At 41.8% G+C, this 19,695-nt stretch overlaps 1 protein-coding gene across 1 annotated transcript; it reads right to left on the bottom strand.

The window, feature by feature from the left end:
* Positions 1 to 14,249: 14,249 nt before the first annotated feature.
* UQCRFS1 (ubiquinol-cytochrome c reductase, Rieske iron-sulfur polypeptide 1) lies at positions 14,250 to 17,258 on the bottom strand. The gene is made up of 2 exons (XM_005490080.4): positions 16,992 to 17,258; positions 14,250 to 15,015 (listed from the first exon to the last, which is right to left on the bottom strand). The coding sequence occupies exons 1-2, from the start codon at positions 17,200 to 17,202 to the stop codon at positions 14,405 to 14,407; spliced, it is 822 nt and encodes a 273-aa protein (XP_005490137.1). The 5' UTR covers positions 17,203 to 17,258; the 3' UTR covers positions 14,250 to 14,404.
* Between the last annotated feature and the right edge of the window lie 2,437 nt (positions 17,259 to 19,695).

Raw genomic sequence — 19,695 nt, 5'->3', positions numbered from 1 at the left:
TGGAAAGTGTCCCCACAGCAGAGGGGTTGGAAGTGGATGATCTTTAAGGTCCCTTCCAGTCCAAATCATTCTGTGGTTTTATGAAATACTTGTTTGTTATTGTAAAAGTACAAATAAATGTGTCAAAACCCAAGGTAATATAATTTGTGAGCTCCCTGTATACATTGCTTCAGCTTGAGTCAATGAAGAACTTGGGCAGCTGCTTCACTCAATAAAGTTTGGGCCATGTAGAGTTGTTAGTTTACTGAGAGTTTGGATTTGGTGAGCTCTGCTACTCTTGAGTTTAGAGTCTTAAGCCTTTGCTTAAATTAAATGTATTTTAATTTTTTTCCTGAGAGGGAGGAATTATTATCTGCCATAATACTGTCACACAGAGAAGTGAAATAAAATGGAGAGTTTAGCTGCTAAAAGGCTGCTGTAGGAGAAAAAGGAAAAATCTTGGGAGGATGATGAGAGTCTGGCTCCCTTCCTCCTTGTGCCCCTGACTGGGGGCATTGGACCTTTGTGTCCCACCTGGTACAAGAGCCTGCAGTGAGATCAGCTGGAGAATTATGGATGCACAAGGAAGGGAAACTTTCCTAGGCCTTATAACTACTAAGAATAAATCCAGCAACCATGTTTTTCTACATGAAAATTATTTCATAAATATAATCGAGTATCACTTTATTTTCTACAGAGGCTTCACTAGAAACTTTTCAGCTACAAAGCTGTGAAAGAACTAATTTTTCTAGATAAAAATATGGTGTCTGTATGACAGTTCAGCTTGGATGCTCCTTCTCCAGTTTGTAGTACATGCTGAAAAACTGCCCTAATTAAGATTGTTCTTCACTGGCAGCAGAAGAACTGCAATAATGTATTCTAGCTGAGTGTATTTTTAAAAAAGATTTTAAAAAATGAAATGATTTTCAAGAATGTTTTACAACCTTATCAAAAGAAAACATCAAGAGCACTAATTCCAAAATTATGCTTGCATAAATGAGCGTGAAATGTTAGCATTGCAAGGGATTTTGTATCCTTTAAAAGTAACATGAAATATTGCCAACAAATAAAGTGAAATATGCATCCAGCTGTATTGTTACAGCAATAGTAATAATTGCTGATAGCTGCAAAGGTACCTTTTGGCTCTCAAATCTCAGGTTAAATCTTTCTCCCTGTTAGGAGCAATAGCAAATAGTTGTTGCTGGACTGCCACCTTATTTTATACCAACAACGCTTATCAAAATCTCTGTCTCATTGAAGGTGCTGCATTAGTTGCTGCTTGGCAGTGCAGACTTGTCTTTCCAGCCCCAGATTTAGGGTGGTGGTGTTGTTCCCCCAGTGCTAAGGCTGAAGGGAGCACTTGCAGGAGCAGAGGTGTGTCTGAGTGTCTCAGTGTTGCATGTAGGTAAAACCTCACTAAAGGAAGGTCTTAGAACACCATGGCTCAGTCCTGCTGCTTTGGCGGAGTAAAAAGGGCCATGGGAATTAGAGATAGAAAATTAGAGACTCAGGTGACTTAGAGATAAGAAAAACAAGTTATGGAATATCACATGTTAACATCCTGGTGTGTGCTTGAATTATGTTTGTTATGATTTAAAGCTGTGAAACTGATAAAGGCCTGACTGCTTAGAAAGACCTGTTTTTTGCAATAAAGCAGCTCTCCTTTGCACCTGCCTGGGTCCCTGTGTCACTCTGGACCCTTCCCAGCTCTCAGGGGTGTCTCAGCAGGGCTGTGGATTGCTTCCCTGGGGCTGGGCACCCTGCACCAGCCAAGGGCACAACGTGCTGAACCTCAAACCGTGAGCCAAGCTGCTTTCCCAGGCACTGCACTTTGCATGGTGCAGTTTGGAGCACACCCTGGACATTCACTGAAGGGGAAAAAAGAGGGGAGTGGGCTTGTAAAACCTGGTGTAAAGCAGATCTGGCTTCAGTCCTGAGGTTTTCTGTCTTGCTCTTGTGGAGCTGCACTTTTTGCTTGTTTCTCATTTGTCAGAGATTATCATTATCCTTCAGGTTTCCTGTGTCAATTTGTTTAGAACTGACTTCTTCCAAAAAAGTCCCCTCCGCCATTCATGCTGTAGAAAAACATAGGATACAAAATAACTATGAAAGATAAATTTTGGTTTGATATGAACATGGAGTTACCAGTTTATTAAATACATCTTATTGTGTGTACCAGTAAATACATAAGTTTAAGGCTTTTGAGATGCACACCAATATATGGAGTTTAAAAATTCAAAACTACATGATAAAATTCTAGGCAAGGACTACATATTTATCACAAAGCAATTAAATATCTTGGTTTGTTTATTCCAAAATTAACTTGGCACATTAATTTAACATGAAAAGAGTGATTTAATGAAATCCTCAGAGAATTACTATCTGCCCTTTGAATAAGTTATCTAAAATGCTATTTTATTATGCAAAGCTATGTAAAATAAATTGCATTCAAGCAGTGGTTCAGAAAGTAGCTTATCGTAGCCTCATGTTCATAAAGAAATGACATAAAAGATCTGGGGATCACTGCTTTTCTTTCAAAATGGGAAAAATTAAGCAGAGACAGTTTTTAATTTGAAAAGAGCTAATTTGACATGGAGATAATTATCTTGGTACTTTGAAATGTGATTAACTCTAATTATAGCCAGAAAAAACCCTCGAGGGAACAGTGAGAGCACAAAGCAGTGTGGCAGCAGCAGTGTGACCTCACGTGGGGGATTCATGTGATGGAGCAGGTCAGGCTCTGTTCAAGAGGGTACAACTCATCCTGTGAAAATGTGCAACCATTTCCTCTAACAGAGATTCCTATTTGCACACACATTCACCCCTCAGCACCAGAGTAACATGGACAATGTTTACATTAAAGAGCTGACTTCACTACCTGTGTGGACACAAACACACAAATTACAGCTGGAACATCACCCCATGTAAATCCAGGAGCTGTTTTGTCCATGGATAATCACACTGAACTTCCAGCAACATCAGGAAATTGATTCCAATAGGGGAATTGCAGGAAAGCAACGCAGCAAGCTGTTTACTGATTTTTAATTTTTTTCCCAATTAATGGAAAAGACTGTACTCCCAATTTAGTTTGGTAATTAATTTGAAACATGAGGACTAGTGGTACTAAATAGATAATATTATTCTACATGGCTGGAAATAGTTTTCAGAGTTTGGCTTCCTTTTAACTGAACCCAAGGAATGGCTCCTCTCACTTCTGTTTGCTGACAGGGACATCCATAAGTAAATTCTGTATCATGCTGGGCTTTAGGTTTGTGTTATTTTTAAACCTTTCCCAGTATTTGCCATAAAAGAGATTTAAACCAGGGATGATTTGCCTCAGCTGAGGTGCCAGATGCAAAAGCCCATGCAAAGAAGGGCTAACTAGCATGGATTATTTAGTACTCTGATACTGAAGGCAGTTCCTGATCAGGGAGAGGAGTCAGAAGTCTGGCTGTTGTTACCCACTTACACAAAGCTCAGAGATGTGTGGCTTTCCATTTCAGCAAATGCTTTCATACTCTTGTTTTATGGAAAACCGTAAACAGGATTATGGGTTTATGGTTAGTGTGTTATACCAAGCTCTGTATCTTTTCCCAGAGGATCTGGCCATTCTAAGTTTGTTATGGAATATTGGACAATAAATGGATTATGATTTGTTGTGTTATTGACAGTTTAAGATTCCTTTCAGATGAGCTTTCGAGGCAGTGGTGTGCTTTCTGTTACATTTCAGCCTATTATCTCAACATTGCCCACTGCAAATGGTTTCATTCAAGAATTGAATACTTTAGTCTATTTTACCAACTGAGCAATGGTGTTCTAAGACCTTCCTTTAGTAAGGTTTATGTTTGGTGGGGGTTAGTTTTGTTGCTGTTGTTTTGGCTAAGGCTTTCTTTGGTTTCCTTCATGTGCATAATTTATTGAATTATGTGTTTGCACATCACAATGTAGAATGTGGCTTCTAGGCCCCAAGCAGCTTGGTTAGTTCTGTGCTCTATTTAAACTGATACCATTCTTTCTGCATGTAAGGAAAATAAATGGCATTTTAGAACTGTAGTTTAGTTGTTTGCATGTGGTAAAACCAAATGGATTAATAGGTAGAGATTGTTGCCTGAGTTTCCTTTCTAATGTCACACAGTTTAACTGAACTGGGACACATCTCAAAACTGCTCCAGTTTATATGACTCAGCTGATCATTTCAATCATGGAATCACACAGGGATAGAATGGTTTGGGTTGGAAGGGACCTTAAAGATTGTCCAGCTCCAGCCCCTTCCATGAGCAGGGACACCTTCCACTGTCCCAGGGTGCTCCAAGCCCCATCCAGCCTGGCCTTGGACACTTCCAGGGCTGGGGCAGATTCTCTGGGCAGCCTGTTCTATTGCCCTCACAGGGAAGAATTTCGGTGCTGTTTGCCTTTTATTTTTTCCTTATCAGTTATATAAAAAACATCCTTTCTTGTTTAGTTAAACTTTTAATTAAATAAATGCAAAAATCTTGTACTGTGGAAAAGTTGTTGCTGCAGTAGCTGGGAATGCAATGCATGCTGTAAAAAGGGTAAACCAAAAGGTTTTTACTCAAACACTAGGGAAAATCTGAATATTTTGGATAGAAAAGGGACTGTCCAAATGTGCCTGGCACCTCTAGTATTAAAGCACAGGAAAGAAGCTTAAGCAGCTTAAAAGCCTGCATGGTATGCTCCTGACTTGGGCACAGTTCCTCTGGGCTGGGCAGAGTGCTCTTGAGAGTGCATAACAAATTTAAATTGTCGCATGCTTATACAGCAATAGCCTTTCACCTTTTATTTTGTTCCACTCTGTGCCACTTGTACCTTGTGACTGATCCCACTGTGACAGCCTCAAGTTTCCCATTAAAACCCCACTGAAGTTTGGTGAAGGACACAAATTGCCCATCCCCATGACACTGTAGAACTGCAGGGAAATGTCTTTTTATTTTAATTACTGCCTAAAGATCCTTAGACAAGCTGATACATAATAATCATGTTTTCTGTCTTTCCTCCTTTGAATTTAATATGGAATCATTTCTTGAAATTTTTGAGGGGGTTCTTAGCCAGAACTGTGGCCTCCCTTGGTGGCTTCTCTCCATCCTGAAATCCATCTGCTCATGCTCATCACCTCTAAAAATCACCCTTATGGCTACTGTTGGGTTCATCTTCTTGTGTTCCATATAATTACTGCCTTCTTTTTCATATCTTTATACTTTTTCCCAATTTCTGTCACATATTTGCAAGCATGAGGTGGTGATGATCCCAGAGCTGAGTGTGTTGCAGGGCTTGAGAGCAAGTGCACCAACCATGCACATAAAGCATGATGCGCCTACAAAAAGGTACTGACCCCCTTAGCTGCATCCTCATAATTCATATTCTGTCTGTGAAGGAGGAGGACGTTGTGTTTCCAACCCACCTTTGTTATTTATTCTCTTCAGTAGATCTAATATTTGTAGAAATGCTCATATAGAGATAAATCTTTTCTAATTCCTTGGGATTTTATTATAGCAGTTTTCATCATGATGAATTCTTTCAGTATTTAAGAAAATCAATTGTCAATTAACTTTTATGGGGAATTATGCATTGTGATTAGTCATCAGTGGGGCATTATGGTGTTATTTGACAATTGTTATGAAAACATTCAGTAATTTGCTTTTATTATCTATCAAATAGCCAACACAAGTTTCAAAAATAGTATAAGCTTTGGAATGATAATTAGAGAATGCTTTATTTGGATTTTTTTTTATTACAGTGTTACTGTTCAGAATTGATTATTTTGTTTGAAGAAAATTTAATGTATTATTTACAAAAAATAGTTTACCTGGTTTTTGATTTATTTCTTTAAATGCTTAAATAATTACAACTGCATTAACAAGATTAAATTAAGTAGATAATCATTCTAAGGTAAATAGGCTTGATTAAATAATGAATTGCTTAAAAAAAATATGGTTTTTGTTCAAAAAAAAGGATGGGTGCCTACAAATCTGAATTACCTGATAAAGTCGTGCTTCCCCTTGATTTGGAGGTTGATGTTGCACTGCAGGATTGGTCCAAAGTTTATTTAATAATTTCTGTAAGCAACATCTATAAAACATTGACCCAACTTAGAAAATTCTGTAATGAAATTGTGTGTAACATTAGCAACAAATGTTTTCAAGTAAGTCAGAGCATTATCTTCTTGTCAAAGAGCACAGAAAAAATAAATGGATACAAACCCAAACAGGTTCCTATGCTACTCTTCCTCCTTAGCTTTGAGTACATCCAAGATCATCCTTACCTTGCCCAAATGTATTTATTGACCACAGCATTTATTACTGAATATCCAAGTAGCAATAACCTCAAATATATGCCAGTTTTAAGAGTCTATCTGTAAGTTTTAAATGTTTTTGCTCGTGAGGGATGTTCTCACCGGCCTTTTCCTGTCTCATTTGGGGGATGGAGTGTCTGTGTCCTCTGGAGCTGGCTTGGCTCTAAGGGAGGCATTACAGTGGCTATTCAAACCTCTGGCTGCAGCTTATCTTGGAATTATTGTGGCTTCTGTTCAGTGGAGTGTATTCAGTGTAGGAGGTGCATGTGCAATCAGCCTGCATAAACCTTGCCTCCATAAACCTTTTTCCACTGAAAGCTTTTCCACAGTAATAATAATAATAATAACAGCAGCATTACTGGGAACTGCCACCCACTGTATAAAGGGTACTTCACCCAAGGAGTCCTCAATAAATCTGCAGCAATCTGATGCTTAACCATAGATAGTGCAAAATGAAAGGCAGATTATTGGCACTGAGACAATTTCCAGTGCCACCAAACTCCTTGAGAGAGCTGTGTGGGGTCATGACTGGCCCACCCTGTCTACAGCATCAACCAGTTACAAATACTGTTGGAAAGAGAAAAAGAAACATGCAAAGCTGGAGTTGTCTTTCATCTGGATTTCCAGTGCCAGTTTCCAGCACTCTTCTGCTCTGGGCTTCTCTTGAACCAGAGACTGAGCAGGAAGCTTTGAGTTCAAAATTCACAGATGGACCTTTACTCTATGAAACTTCTGTTGCACTTGTATTTTTATGCCTTCCCCACATTCTGAAGCAATGATAGCATGTGGAATCCACATTTCCTTTCTTCTGCTTTCCTTTTGTGGTTTGGTGATTTTTCTGCATGCTTTTTATCCCTTCTTTATCCTTTTATTTATTGTTGATTTGAGAAATCAAAATGGTGCATTGGGGATACTTAAGATAGCTGAGTGCTACCACTGAATGCCCTTCACCTGACACCAGAACATTCTCCTCTGCTCCCTCAAATGTTTTTAAAATAACTTTTTTTTTTTTTTTTGAGGAGTGTTAGGGTCCTGTGCAGTCACAGAGTTTTAAAATGCTTCCCCAGCATCTTCCCACCCACTTACTCTCCTTCTCTGTGAGGGAAGATTCATCCATTTACAAGCTGGGAAAGGAGCTGGTGTTAAATACTGTGCTGGCAGAAGGTATTGTCTGCCTCTAACAGATGTCTTTAGATTTCTGTCAATTACTTGTCTTGCTAAAATGTTCTCTTCTGATTTGTACTTCATGAAACAGGAGTTTAAAAGAATTTAAATTCAAGTCAGTCACCAATCAAATGTGTTGGTGCAAGTCTGTGAGGAGTCTACAGAGTTTATAGAACCTGTGCAGAGGTGCCCTTACATAACCTTAATCTGTTTTAAAGTCACCCATGCTGTTCTGCAAGGAATTGTATTCCAAGGATTGCCATTCCTTGCCATCAGTGTCCTTCTGCTGGGGCTAAAGATGGCCATGGGGGAGAGGACAGGACTTAGAGCTGTGTGTGTCACACCTGAATTGCCTTCCTCAGCTGAAGGGAAATCTGACTTGAACCATCTGAAGGATGTGTACAAGTGGAATGAGCTGGATATATCAAAGATTAGTACATAACTCAAACAGAAGTAAATTGCGCTGTACATGAAGTTTCTGTGGTTACTCTGAAGGGCATTACTGGGGAGTCAGAGAGTGGAGATGAGTGAGTGATGAGCTAATATCGCTCTAAATAAAATATGAAACAAGAATAATGAAAACACTGAGCTGTATGTTCTCACAGAGTTGGAAGAGTTTTATCAAAAACTACAATTAGTTGTCAAAAACATCCCTAAGCCAAGACTTTCTTGTATCATTTAGACTTCAAAGCAGTGTGTCATTCAGAATACACACTGCAGTGCAACTGGGAGGCAGCTTAGAAGATAATGGGAATAGCACTTTGAGATACTTAAATGAGAATTAAATGAGTTGCTAAAGATAACTTTCGTCAGGGACTTCAGTATTATTTAATTGTTGCAATTTATGTCAAAATAGAAAGCAAAGATAAATGTAGATATTTCCAAAAGATGCGCAGAAACAAGAATTGTTTTGCAACTAAATCCAAAGAATGTAAGATAGGGACCAAATATGTGCAGTGTTTGGCTTTTTTTTTTTTCCTCTGGTACCGATAAAGCTAATTACAAAAGAAAGTGAAGGAAACTGGTTTCGTATTGTCCAAACAAACACATTTTAGCTAAAAAGCATTCCATTAAAGCCCACTTGGGTAGAAACAGTGAAAAAGCAACACACAAGAAGCTGCCAAAAATGTTAATAGATTATATCTCACCTGGGAGAAACATACTGCTGATAAGACTACTGATGAATGAAAGACAGCTAAAAATCACAGAATGAGGCAATTTCTGCTGCCTCTGAGCTTTGTGGAAGGTAAATGGAAGGGAAAATGACTTTAACATCAGGAACATGATGGGAAGAATGCAGTCACAGATCCAAGAGATTTTTCATAGGTTGCTGAATCTTCTCTGCCCAAAGGTAGAGACTGTGCCTCTGACCATTCTGTGCTCAGTGGGGCTTTGGAAATTGGGAAATTGTAATTCATTACTGTTCATGGGGCATTTATTTTGCCTCTAAAGATTGAAGCTTCACAGCCCTGTTCTGTTTAGTATTTAAATGAGGCATATTTAGTCTACCATTGCACCTGTAGGATGTTTTGCCACCTCCTGTGTGCTGTGCTTCGATTGCAGCAGCTTCATTTCGTGCTGACTTGAGATATCTTTGAAGATATTTATGCTTCCTTTGTAGAAAAAATGCTGGATTAATTAAGACAAACTCTATTTCTGGGGACTTTGGACATGAGGGCTGCCTAATCCATAACCACAAGCTAGACCATGACTCCATGGTTTTATTGCAGATCTTCCAGGCTTTTCTTTACCCACCCGAGTGCTCCATTCCTGGGTGCCTCCCTGGGGTTGTGAGTGCAGCTGACATGAAAAGGGCTCAGAGTCACTGCTCACAGTGCAGAGCCTGTGGAGCCCCTCCTGCCTGAGAGAAGCTGATGGATGTGATGCCTGCTGGCATAAGTAGAAGTGTGTTTGCCTGGGAAATGAAATGAAGGAAAAGGCAGAGAGGAGATAAAATTTGGAAGACAAATAGTGGTGGAAATGCCAGCCTTTACTGACCTCAGTGAAACAGCCCAGAGATGGCAAGAAATTCAGGGTGGAAAAGCTGATGATTTATAGACTGCTTGTAAGAATGGCTCATATCTATTGCTATGAATTCAAAGTAAGGACACGTTATCTGTCAAAATACAAAGCTGTCCTCAAAAACAAATGTTTCTGAAAAATGATTGGCACAAGGCAAGGAGAGAAAAATGATCTCCAACAACTCTTCTGAGTGTCACTGTGATTAGGCCCAAAAACTATTGGATGAATTCCAACCTTCCAAAAGCTGATATACAAAATACCCTTGTAAATATTGAATGATAAATTTTGAACTGCCTGACATTTACTTACTTGCATGTACAATAAACATATATAAACATATAGGTAAGTTTTTTCTTTTCTGTTACCATAATGCAAGAATGTCTCTATCAGATACACAATGTCAGATATGCTTTGAGAGAAAATACCAATGCTTTGTTTAGCTGGGAAAAAACCACAAATGTTTTGAAGCAGTTATTTATCTTCCTGGTCTGTATCAAGTACAGTGGCTAGGAAAGAGATCTTTTTATTTTGCATTGTAATCTGAAAAAGAGATATTAAAATAACTGAAAAACAAGAATAAATAGTCCAAGTAAAGGCATTTAAATCCAAGCATATCCAAGTGTGAAAAGCATTTAAATCCAAGTGTGAGAAGAAAATCATATTGACCTATATATGCAGTCTTTAATCAGACAGTTAAAATTGATGTTGTTATAAAGGAAGAATTCCTGCTAGGTCAGAAGGTCAGAAATTTCTTGCCACTCTAGGTACTTCAGTGGGAAATCTCAGCCACATCTGTGTGTGTTAAATTCTGGCTTGCACAGTATCTCAGTGTATTTTGGAACTTTGGGGTATCTACAATCCCAGGCAAACTGCTGGAAAAGCCACTGCAGCTCCTGATGTTTTACTGCTTAATTCAAAATTGCAGTTCAGTTGGATCTGAAAATAGTGGGGAAATTCAGGTGTAGCCTGGTACAACTGACAGGCTGTTATGTAGAGGGGACAGTTCAGGCTGACACCTGAAATGCTGTCACACTTGTTGCAAGCCAGATTTTGGGTTGTTTTCAGATAGCAATGTGGCCTAAATGGTGCTGTATCCAGTCACCAGCTCTGTGAGTTATGCACAAGTATGGTTACAAATTCATCCTCCTTCTGGTCCCCACACTGACAAAAAACCCTGCTGCTGTCCTGTGAAATAAAACTTTCCTCTTGGCTGCTTCTTGCTATTTCTTTAACTTCTACAAAGGTAGGCAAGGAAGGCAAATTTCAGTGCATGCCAAACCTACCCTTTCATGATATATATTCAAGTGGTTTATATTATAAGTTTTAACCATTTTTTTACCATTTTTAACCATTAAATCCCCGAACATATAAAATTTCCTGGACCTGCCAGGAAATGATGCATTTCTCAGAAGCTCTTTTAATCATCCTAGGGCTGTGCAAACCAGCAGAGTTTTTCAAGAAGCTGGCACTTTTTCTTTGTGATGGGAGTTAGAGGCTGGCATTATTTCAGAGGTCTTTTCCAACCTTGCTGATTCTCATTCTGTGTATTGCAATTACTTGTAGATTATATGATGACTCTGAGGGGTATTTGGCATTAACTTACTGCGTTATGTGGTGGAGTGAACCAGCTCAGTCCAACACCACCATTAGGTGCTTGCAGAGAGCTGTGCACAGAACCTGCATGCTGGTGATTTTTAATGTTGAATTTTTGCTAAAGGTGACTTTTACTGTAGAATTTATTCTAAAGGTAACTCAAATACAGGCTGGTGCTAAGTGCAGAAGCAAGACTCTTTTTTCATTTGTACTGTTTACCTCCTGATCCATCTCTGCCTCCATGAGTGTAACTTCTGCTTGGTGTGGGAGAAGATGAAGTCATTGTACAGCTGCCAATTCTTTGACTGACTGATAAAAGACATGAGCCATCAATACTCTGTTATGTTGTTAGAGGTGGAAGTTTTCTTCTGATAATTCTCTGTTGGTTTTAGGCAGAAAGGACACTTTCCTTCTGTCTCATGTTCCAAGCCCCTGTAGAAGTTGGGTAAAACCAACAAACATATGCATTTCCATTGTGCTTTGATTCCAGATTTGCTCATTTTAAATTTCTAATGTCATAGGGGGAAAAAGTGCATTTAGTAAACAATGTGGTACATTATGTTTTGATTATGCATTGCTAGAACAAGGCAATGTCATAATTTATGTCTTGAGGTTATTAAAATGTCATAATGCTAAATAGTTAATGAAGAAAATCTATCAGAGCTGTGCCACAAAGGGGTTGCCAGTAGTGCTAAGACAATAAATGCCAACAGTTCTGTGTCTCTTTGAGCAAACCAAGTTATAATGTGTTGTTTCTCTTGGTGCTGCAGCATGTTAAACAATACAAGGACAACTCTAATGAGTCAGAAAAAAAGCCCAGATAGCTCAGAGACCTACCTCTGACTGAGGCTATAAACAGACAGTTTTTAAAAAAAGAATTCAGCATAACACATGCATTCAGTGATATTTCCCTCAATTTTTTTCTCTCTTGCAACTTTGACAAGAGGAATGTTCTGTAATCATTTATTTCCTCCATTAATTTGTCCAGTTGCTCAGCTTCCCCTATTCCTGTATCAACTGTTCCATTCATTTTAACATTATAATTTATCCCCACAGATTTTAATCTTCAAAGTTATTTTAACATTTGATGCATTGACAATGTTATAAACCATCCATTCTTGTTTTCATGGGTATCCCAAATCCTTTTCTGCAGACCTGCTCCCTGGCTATTAGTTTCTATCACAGCACATGCTGACTTTGTAGGGTGTTACTAGTCCAGGTTATTTTTATTTCTAATCCTTTTTGCACCAAAGTTCCCAGCTGTACCCACATGCATCCAACCACCACATCTCTCTTTGCAGAGCTCATTCTCTGCCAGCTGATTAACAAGCAGTGGGCAGTGCTGGACTCACAGGGTCTCACTGAGCTCCTCACAGCAGGACTCACTGCTCCAACAGGCAATTGCTGGTAGTTCATCCACCAGCGCTGCTTTGGGAACAGCAGTTCTCTACAATTCTCCCATTTATACCAGGCTCCTTAATAGACATGAGAATGTTTTGTGAGATGGTGTGAAAATCTTATTTAAAACTCTGGTAGCTACTGCTAATTTTCCTGTTCCCAAGGCCTGTTATCCTACTATAGCAACAAATGCGATTGCATTGACTTGATTTGTTCCTGATAAATCCATGGAGGCTATTACTTACCACCTTCTAGTATTCTAGCTGCTTACAAATAGGATTACAACCTTATGTATTTTAATAGGCACAAAATATAAATGAAGGCTTTAATAAATTGAAGCATCATTAATTTTGAAAATGTACTATTAATGCAGCTGTTTACCTAAGGGACCATGTTATGTATCACAACTTCTGTCCTACAGAAATTTCCTGAACACAGCGAGCCTTGCTGAAGTGCTCAGGATCCCCTTTTCCTCCTCTCATTGCAAACACCACCAAGAAATGATGGCAGTGGGTGTGGGAATGAGCAAACTGCTCCTGGCTGTGCCATTGCTCCCAGCCCTGGACTGAGGAGCAAGGCCCTGTATTAGCTGGGGCTGGAGATGGAAAGTTTACCCATTCACCTGAAGTTGATCAGTTTGGTCTGACTTCTCAGTTACTGCTGTTTTGCTAAGTTGCTGGAAAATAAAAAAATCTCCCTTTAAAACACAAACCCCTAAGGCTGGGTAATGTTAAACAGAGCTGCTGGTTGGTATTTCTTAGTTATTGCCCTTGTTTCTCATGCCATGGTCCCCTCTAGAACCTGCCAGACTCTGGGGATGCCTCTGAGTCAGAGGCAGAACTGGGAGTTAATGGAATTTTGCACTGCAGCTCAAGCGTCCACTGTAACCACCCACCCACTCCTGGCTCCTTGGCAGTCAAGGGCTCCTCTGGGCGGGCCTTTTGGGATCCAAGTCAGAATCTGGGTCTTTATGCCTTTAACTTCACCTGCCTGAACCTTTATTTACTTGTCCCATTGCTTCAGCTACAGGAGCTTTGTGCTCTCTGGATCCATTTGAAGAGAGGGAGAAAGCAATCTTTTCTTTCATATGGCACAAAGAAAAATATATGTTAGAATTAATATCTGCATGCACAAAGGATGTGAGTTGTTCACCAAAAAGGCTGCATACAATGGTTTTCAATTTTTATTGACCGCTACTTGCTTAGATTGTGACAGTCCCTGAAATGAATGACACCCCTATTGTCCAAGTGGAGTCAGACAGAACCCTCCTCACTATATCCACAGAACAGTATTATGTCAGACCACATTGTAATCTCTGGTTAGTAATGTTTAATTCTGGCAATCTGGGTTTTTTACTAGTTTATTGTGAATAAGCTTTTACTATTTGCATCTTGAAAATTCTCTCAGACTTTTCTGTAGTTTCTGAGGATTTTGGTTTCTGTTCTGCGACTGAGGGAGTACATCAGTGCAGGACAGAAATACTTTCATACTAGTGGTAAAGAATGAAAAGGAAACACAGTATGGGATTGGTGTCTTTTTGCTTTGTTCTAAAAACAGTAAATCTTATTTCTCCTCCTGTTCTACATGCAATGAAACACCAGCTCTGTGCTGTATTGGCAGGACCAATGCTGGCTAAAACATCTCTTCGTGGATTTGTAGCTCAATGCCTTTAATCAGCAGCCCTTCAGGAGGGCTCTGTGTTCTGGGTCTGCTGTAGCATCTCCATGGCTGGACACACTAGGAATGTGTACACAAAGAAATACACTTTATTGTAAGTCAGAAACAAGTGCTCACTCCAAGTTTTTATTGAAATTGAACACAGTATTCAAGCATTGTCTGGTTGAGAATCTAGACAGGTAATTTCTGGTTTTACAGTATGCTCAGTTAACCCCTGTGGTGTACATTCCCAGGAACATGAAGTGAGCAGGCACTCCTCTCTCAGCCAACCACCACCGTGTCATCCCCAATGAACTGGTAAGTTGGGACCTCGAGGTTTAAGGGCGCGGGGCCTTTCCTGATCCTGCCAGAGGCGTCGTAGTGGGAGCCGTGGCAGGGGCAGTAGTAGCCGCCGAAATCGCCCGAGTTGGCAATGGGGACACAGCCCAGGTGAGTGCACACCCCCACCAGGATCACCCACTCGGGCTTCTTCACTCTGTCCAGGTCGTGCTGAGGATCCCTCAGCTGGGACAGATCCACTCCAGCCTCCTGACTGATCTCTGCCTGGGTTCTGTGACGCACAAACAGGGGCTTCCCTCTCCACTTGAAAGCCATGTTCTTGCCTTCTGGAATGTCAGACAGCTTGATCTCAATCTTGGACAAGGCCAACACGTCAGCAGAGGCACTCAGGCTGGAAATGAACTGGGTGACGACATTCTTGGCGACGTAGGCTGTTGCTACACCTGTGGCTGCAGTCATCAGGTAGGAGAAGCCCTTCCTGGAGTCGCTGCTGCCCTGGGAGGAGGCGTTGGCATCCTGCACCTCCTGGCGGCGGTAGGCAGAGAAGTCAGGGACGGCCACATCGTTGTGGACACAGCGCACGCTGGTGGGGGCTGCACGGGAAAGGACAGCACGTGACACCACTGCAGGTACACCACACTGCCATGCATCTGAAATGGTACCTTCTTACTGCTGTTCCTGGAGTAACAGGTAAAGGTTATTCCAAAGTCTGGGTAGGAGTTCATTAATTAAACGGTTTGATTTTATGTTGTATGAAAATGGTTTTCAGAGGGAATTTTTGGTAGGTTAACGGGTGATCTGTGAAACTGGTTTCCCTATTCTTTGAAAAAGGAACCTGATCAGGGTGCAGAAAATCTGTGAGACGTTTTGGGCTTCAAGGGGAAAAAAGTGAACTGTTTTTTCAGTAAATTTCAAGAAAAAATTCCACTAGGATACCATGACTAGCTCAGAAAAGACAAACCTGTTTTCCATTCAAATGTTTCCTTGAAAAGAGCTGCTAAAAAGAAAATCTGATGTAGTGAAGTTTGCACATAGGCAGCGTAACACTTTGAGTTATTTTTTGTCTGAAGTAACTTCTGTGCCTTTAATAGTATTAAGTGTGTGGTTAAAGATTTTTAAAATTAAAAATATCAGGCATCCTCTTTCATATTAAATTGTTGTCTTAGCTAAAAGCCACAGTAAATAATTTCAAACCTTCAGTCCCCAAGCTCACTTTTAAAAAAACCTAGGGATAAGGCTAACAACTATCCAATTTCAAGTGGGATTCCCCCATCAAACCTGTGTGTTCAAGTAACAGGATATGAAGGATAACTAAAAGGCCTCCCATGAATTTCTCCAGCACAAGAAATCTGCTTCCTCCACTGAAAATCTGTAAGCCAAAGAAAAGAGCATGGCAAGGACAGAACATATTACTTGCCAAAGTACAACCTGTTACTTGCAGAGTATTATTTAGTCTTTATATTTTCTAGCAGTTGGCACAAAGTTAACAGATGTCTCAAAGTACTTAAGGTCTCAGGGATTTATATGCAGTACAATGAGGATAATAACTACATTTATATACAAGTAACTTAGCATTGAGAAGGTAATTGCTACAGGAGTTTAACTGCAAGGAAATTAAACTGAAAATCGAAATTCTGAGATAGTTCTCCATACTAAGTTATTTCAGTATAAGACTTAAAGCATTTATTAACATGTAATATGACTAACTTCTACAAAATTTGCTATGCTCATTGAAAAGCATGTTTGATGTTAACTGAAATGTAGAGCACAGCTAAATGTCAGCTATGTCAGTTCCAGATTTGTACAATTTTCACCTGAACCAACCTTTTACGGCTGAGGGTCAGGTGAAGTACACAGCTTTAATTGATACCGAGCATCTTCAGCACGGCACTGCCCTCCCAGAATTAAACGTGTGTGCTCTCTAGCAGCTGAAGCAGCACGATCCACCAGTGGCAGCTGCCGAGCCCTGTTCGGCAGGGACAGCCCGGCCCCGGCCAGAGGTCGGGTTCTATAGAACACCTCGCTGTCACTCCCTGGCCGATGATTTCCAGACCCGGGTCAAACACTCGGTGTGTTACCGCTGCACCCCTCTGTTCTAGTGCCCGCAGTTAGAAACCTTTCCCAATGACAGAATTTAGCTGCATTTTCTCAGCGGTAAAACTGAGTTGTTTCCCTCAGCGGAGACATCCCGACCCGCCTGGACACAATCCCCTGCTGTCCCGGCTCGGGCTGAGGTGACAGACCCCCTGTGTCCCTCCAGCCTGCCCATTCTGAGTCATTTGAAAGGAGGCTGCCATTCAGGTGTCCTTGAGCAAGCTCTGTAGCTGTTAAGTGCGAGACAATGACAGCAGTGACAACCAAACCAAACGTTTACAAACCCCAACCGGCCCGAGCCCCCGCAGCCCGCCCGCCTCCTCTCCCTCCCCCGCGGACCGGACCCGGCTCTCCACCCTGGGCCGGGCCGGGCGGTGCCCGGGAGCGCTGGCAGGGCCCCCGCTGAGCCCGCGGCCGTGGCAGTCCCGGCTGACCCCGCTCCCCGGCCCTGCCCCGCCGCTCCCCCGGCCCGCACCGTTCAGGCTGGCGCTGACGACGAGACCCCCGCGGGCGGCGCGGCCGCTCAGGGACTCCCGGCAGAGCAGAGGCCGCTTCACGTCCAGCGGCACCTTGTGTTCGCGGTGCGCGGCGGCCGGGACGAGCGGGCGGAGTGGGCCGGGCACGGCGTGCGCGGCGGCGGACACGAAGGGCGCCAAGGGCCCGGCGCGGGCGGCCACGGACAGCATGGCGGCGTCCCCGCGGCGACCTTCCCCGCCGGCGCGCGCAGCCACGCGTCACAGCGCCGCGGTGACGTCAGGCGGCGCGGGAGAGTGACGCAGGCGCGGAGCCCTGAGGGGAGCGGGCGTAGTGAAGGGATGCGGCTCCTTTGCCTCGCCTTGTTCCTTTATAGTTTTAAAATTTTTTTTCCCCTTTCCTCCACCTTTTACCCCTTCCCGTTCTCCGCGCTGCAGTTCTCCCTCGGGCTGTTCCCTGTGGCCCTTGGGACGGGCAGGCCGTGTGCTGCGTGCCTGAACCGCGGTCCCTGCGGGGTTAAATCAGGGTGGGCCAGTTGGGGAAGGGTCTGTGGAGCGCTCTGGGACACGCCGGGCTCCTGCCCCTCCCCTGCAGGACACGGCTCCTTCTGAACACAGCGATGTGACCCCGAAACACCTTGGAGGGCTTCACGTGTTTTTTTCATTGCTATTCTTAGGATGTGATTTTGAGCTGTGTAATAGCAATACTTAGAAGAGAACTGTGTCGGTTCTAGGACGACACATGCTCTTTAGCATTCTGTTTTTTGTGCACTGCGTGATTTTTGCCCCTTTTAGTTTCTTTTTTTCTCTTAGCTTACTCATTTATTTTTTTCTTCTTTTTGTCTTTGGTCGTCCTGGACAAGTTTCAAGTTGGGGAAAAACTTTTTTTTTTTAGCTTATCATAAATTGGTTGAGGGATACATTTTACTTACAGTTAGAGAATTCCAAGTGTGTTTGACAGCAACCGAATCCACTCTAGGGGTTGTTCTGGGGTGGGGGTTAATTACAAGGGAGCAGTAAATATTTCACATAAATACATCATACAGATAAATCACTCTGGGCTAAAGGAGAGAACCACTCTTCCACTAATGACTGGAGCAAATAAATAAATACCTGTTGTGTTTTTTTGTTGTTTTGTTTCAGTTTTGGATTTTTTTGCCTTATATTTACTTTAGTTTATATGTTTGACTTGTTGCAGCTTCCAGTGGTAAGATTTAATTTGTTACAGGTGAACACACTGATGGGCGCATACCTGCTCCAGTCAACCCTTTTAACCAGTTCAAGCTCCTGAAAATCCCCCAAAATGCAGGACAAACTTGACACAGAGATGTGTTTGAAGATATTTAGGCTGAACCATCGTTTAGAAATCTCACAACAATTTCCCAGCTGCCCAGCCCAGTCCATTCATGCAAGGCTGTGAAGCTTTAGTGGTTCATACTGGCTCTATGAAGAACTATTCTTTTGAAATTCAGATCTTCCTAATGATATTGCTACTAAATTATTTTACGATTGTGCATTAAAACCTTCCCCATCTATGTAGAATGGTAGTTTAAGGACTGGCCTTATTAAGATTTATTTAAAGGGTTGACTTTTTCATTTTCTTTTTAACTGTTAACTGTACTGAAATATGGTGGTTCTAATTAGGTGGGATGGATCATTCCAGTCCCAGTACTATTGATCTATAATTTATTTCTTTCCCAGCCCGTTTGTGACATCTAAGCCTCAGCAGATAATGATTTACCCAACTCAGTTCACTGTTCTGTTGGTAACTGTAGTCACTGGTAATGCACTAATTAAAGGACACCATAATAATATTCTGCAGCAAAGGTAATTTATAGAAACTGTGGGGGCTAACACTCAATAGATGGGTGGGGATAAACAGTGTTCAGGTTGAGAGGGCAAAAAACTGGGAAGGCCCTTTTAACAGCACAAGTTTTATAATCATCATTTAGGAGGAAAAGAGCTACAGGAATGCGATATTTTCAATTTCTAACAGATTATAGAATTATGACCATAGAGTCAGAATGTGCTGAATTGGAAGAGACCCATCAGATCATTGATTCCAGCTCCTGGCCCTGCACAGGGCACCCCAAGAGTCCCACTGTGTGCCTGGGGGGTTCTCCAAGCACTGGCTGGGCTCAGCCAGGCTTGGAGCTGTGCCAGTGCCCTGAGCAGCTGTTCCAGTGCCCAGCCACCCTCTGGGCTGCCCACCTTCTCCTGTACCTCCCCTGGCCCAGCTCCCAGCCATCCCCTCAAGTCCTGAGTCACGAGAGTGAAAAGAGCTGGTCCTGCCCTCCTGTTCCACCCTGTGAGCTCCCACCAGACCTGATCCCAGCTGAACAGGTGCTGGTACAGCTAAAGGAGATATTTGGTGGTTCACATGAAAGTGAGGATTTCGGCTGATATTTATGGAAGGGTTTGTTAACAGGTGTGGGGTTTATGGGTTTTCTGTTGTTTTTTTGGGTGGAGTTTTTTTAAGGATTCTGAGTTTTGGCAATGATGCAAATTTTGACTTTGCTAACCCAGCTCAGCTGTTTGGCAGATATGGCCTCATCCCAAACAATATATTATTCTGACTTGAGGGCAAGGGGGGGGCTGTTTTTAGAGATATTTGGCAAAATCTGCTTGCTACTTGTGGAGCTTTTTGACAAAACGAGGTACTGTTATGGAACAGTAGTTACAGGACAAGAAGAAATGGAAAATTGA

The sequence above is a fragment of the Zonotrichia albicollis genome, chromosome 13 (genome assembly GCF_047830755.1).
Source record: "Zonotrichia albicollis isolate bZonAlb1 chromosome 13, bZonAlb1.hap1, whole genome shotgun sequence".
Lineage (NCBI taxonomy): Eukaryota > Metazoa > Chordata > Aves > Passeriformes > Passerellidae > Zonotrichia > Zonotrichia albicollis.
The sequence above is the reverse complement of the archived record's forward strand: the minus strand, read 5'-3'. Positions and strand labels throughout refer to the sequence as shown.

Coding starts and splice junctions, on each gene's coding strand:
- UQCRFS1 (XM_005490080.4), bottom strand. CDS start 17,202: ATGCTGTCCGTGGCCGCCCGCGCCGGGCCCTTGGCGCCCTTCGTGTCC. Junction 15,016..16,991: donor CGTCAGCGCCAGCCTGAACG/GTGCGGGCCGGG, acceptor TTTCCCGTGCAG/CCCCCACCAGCGTGCGCTGT.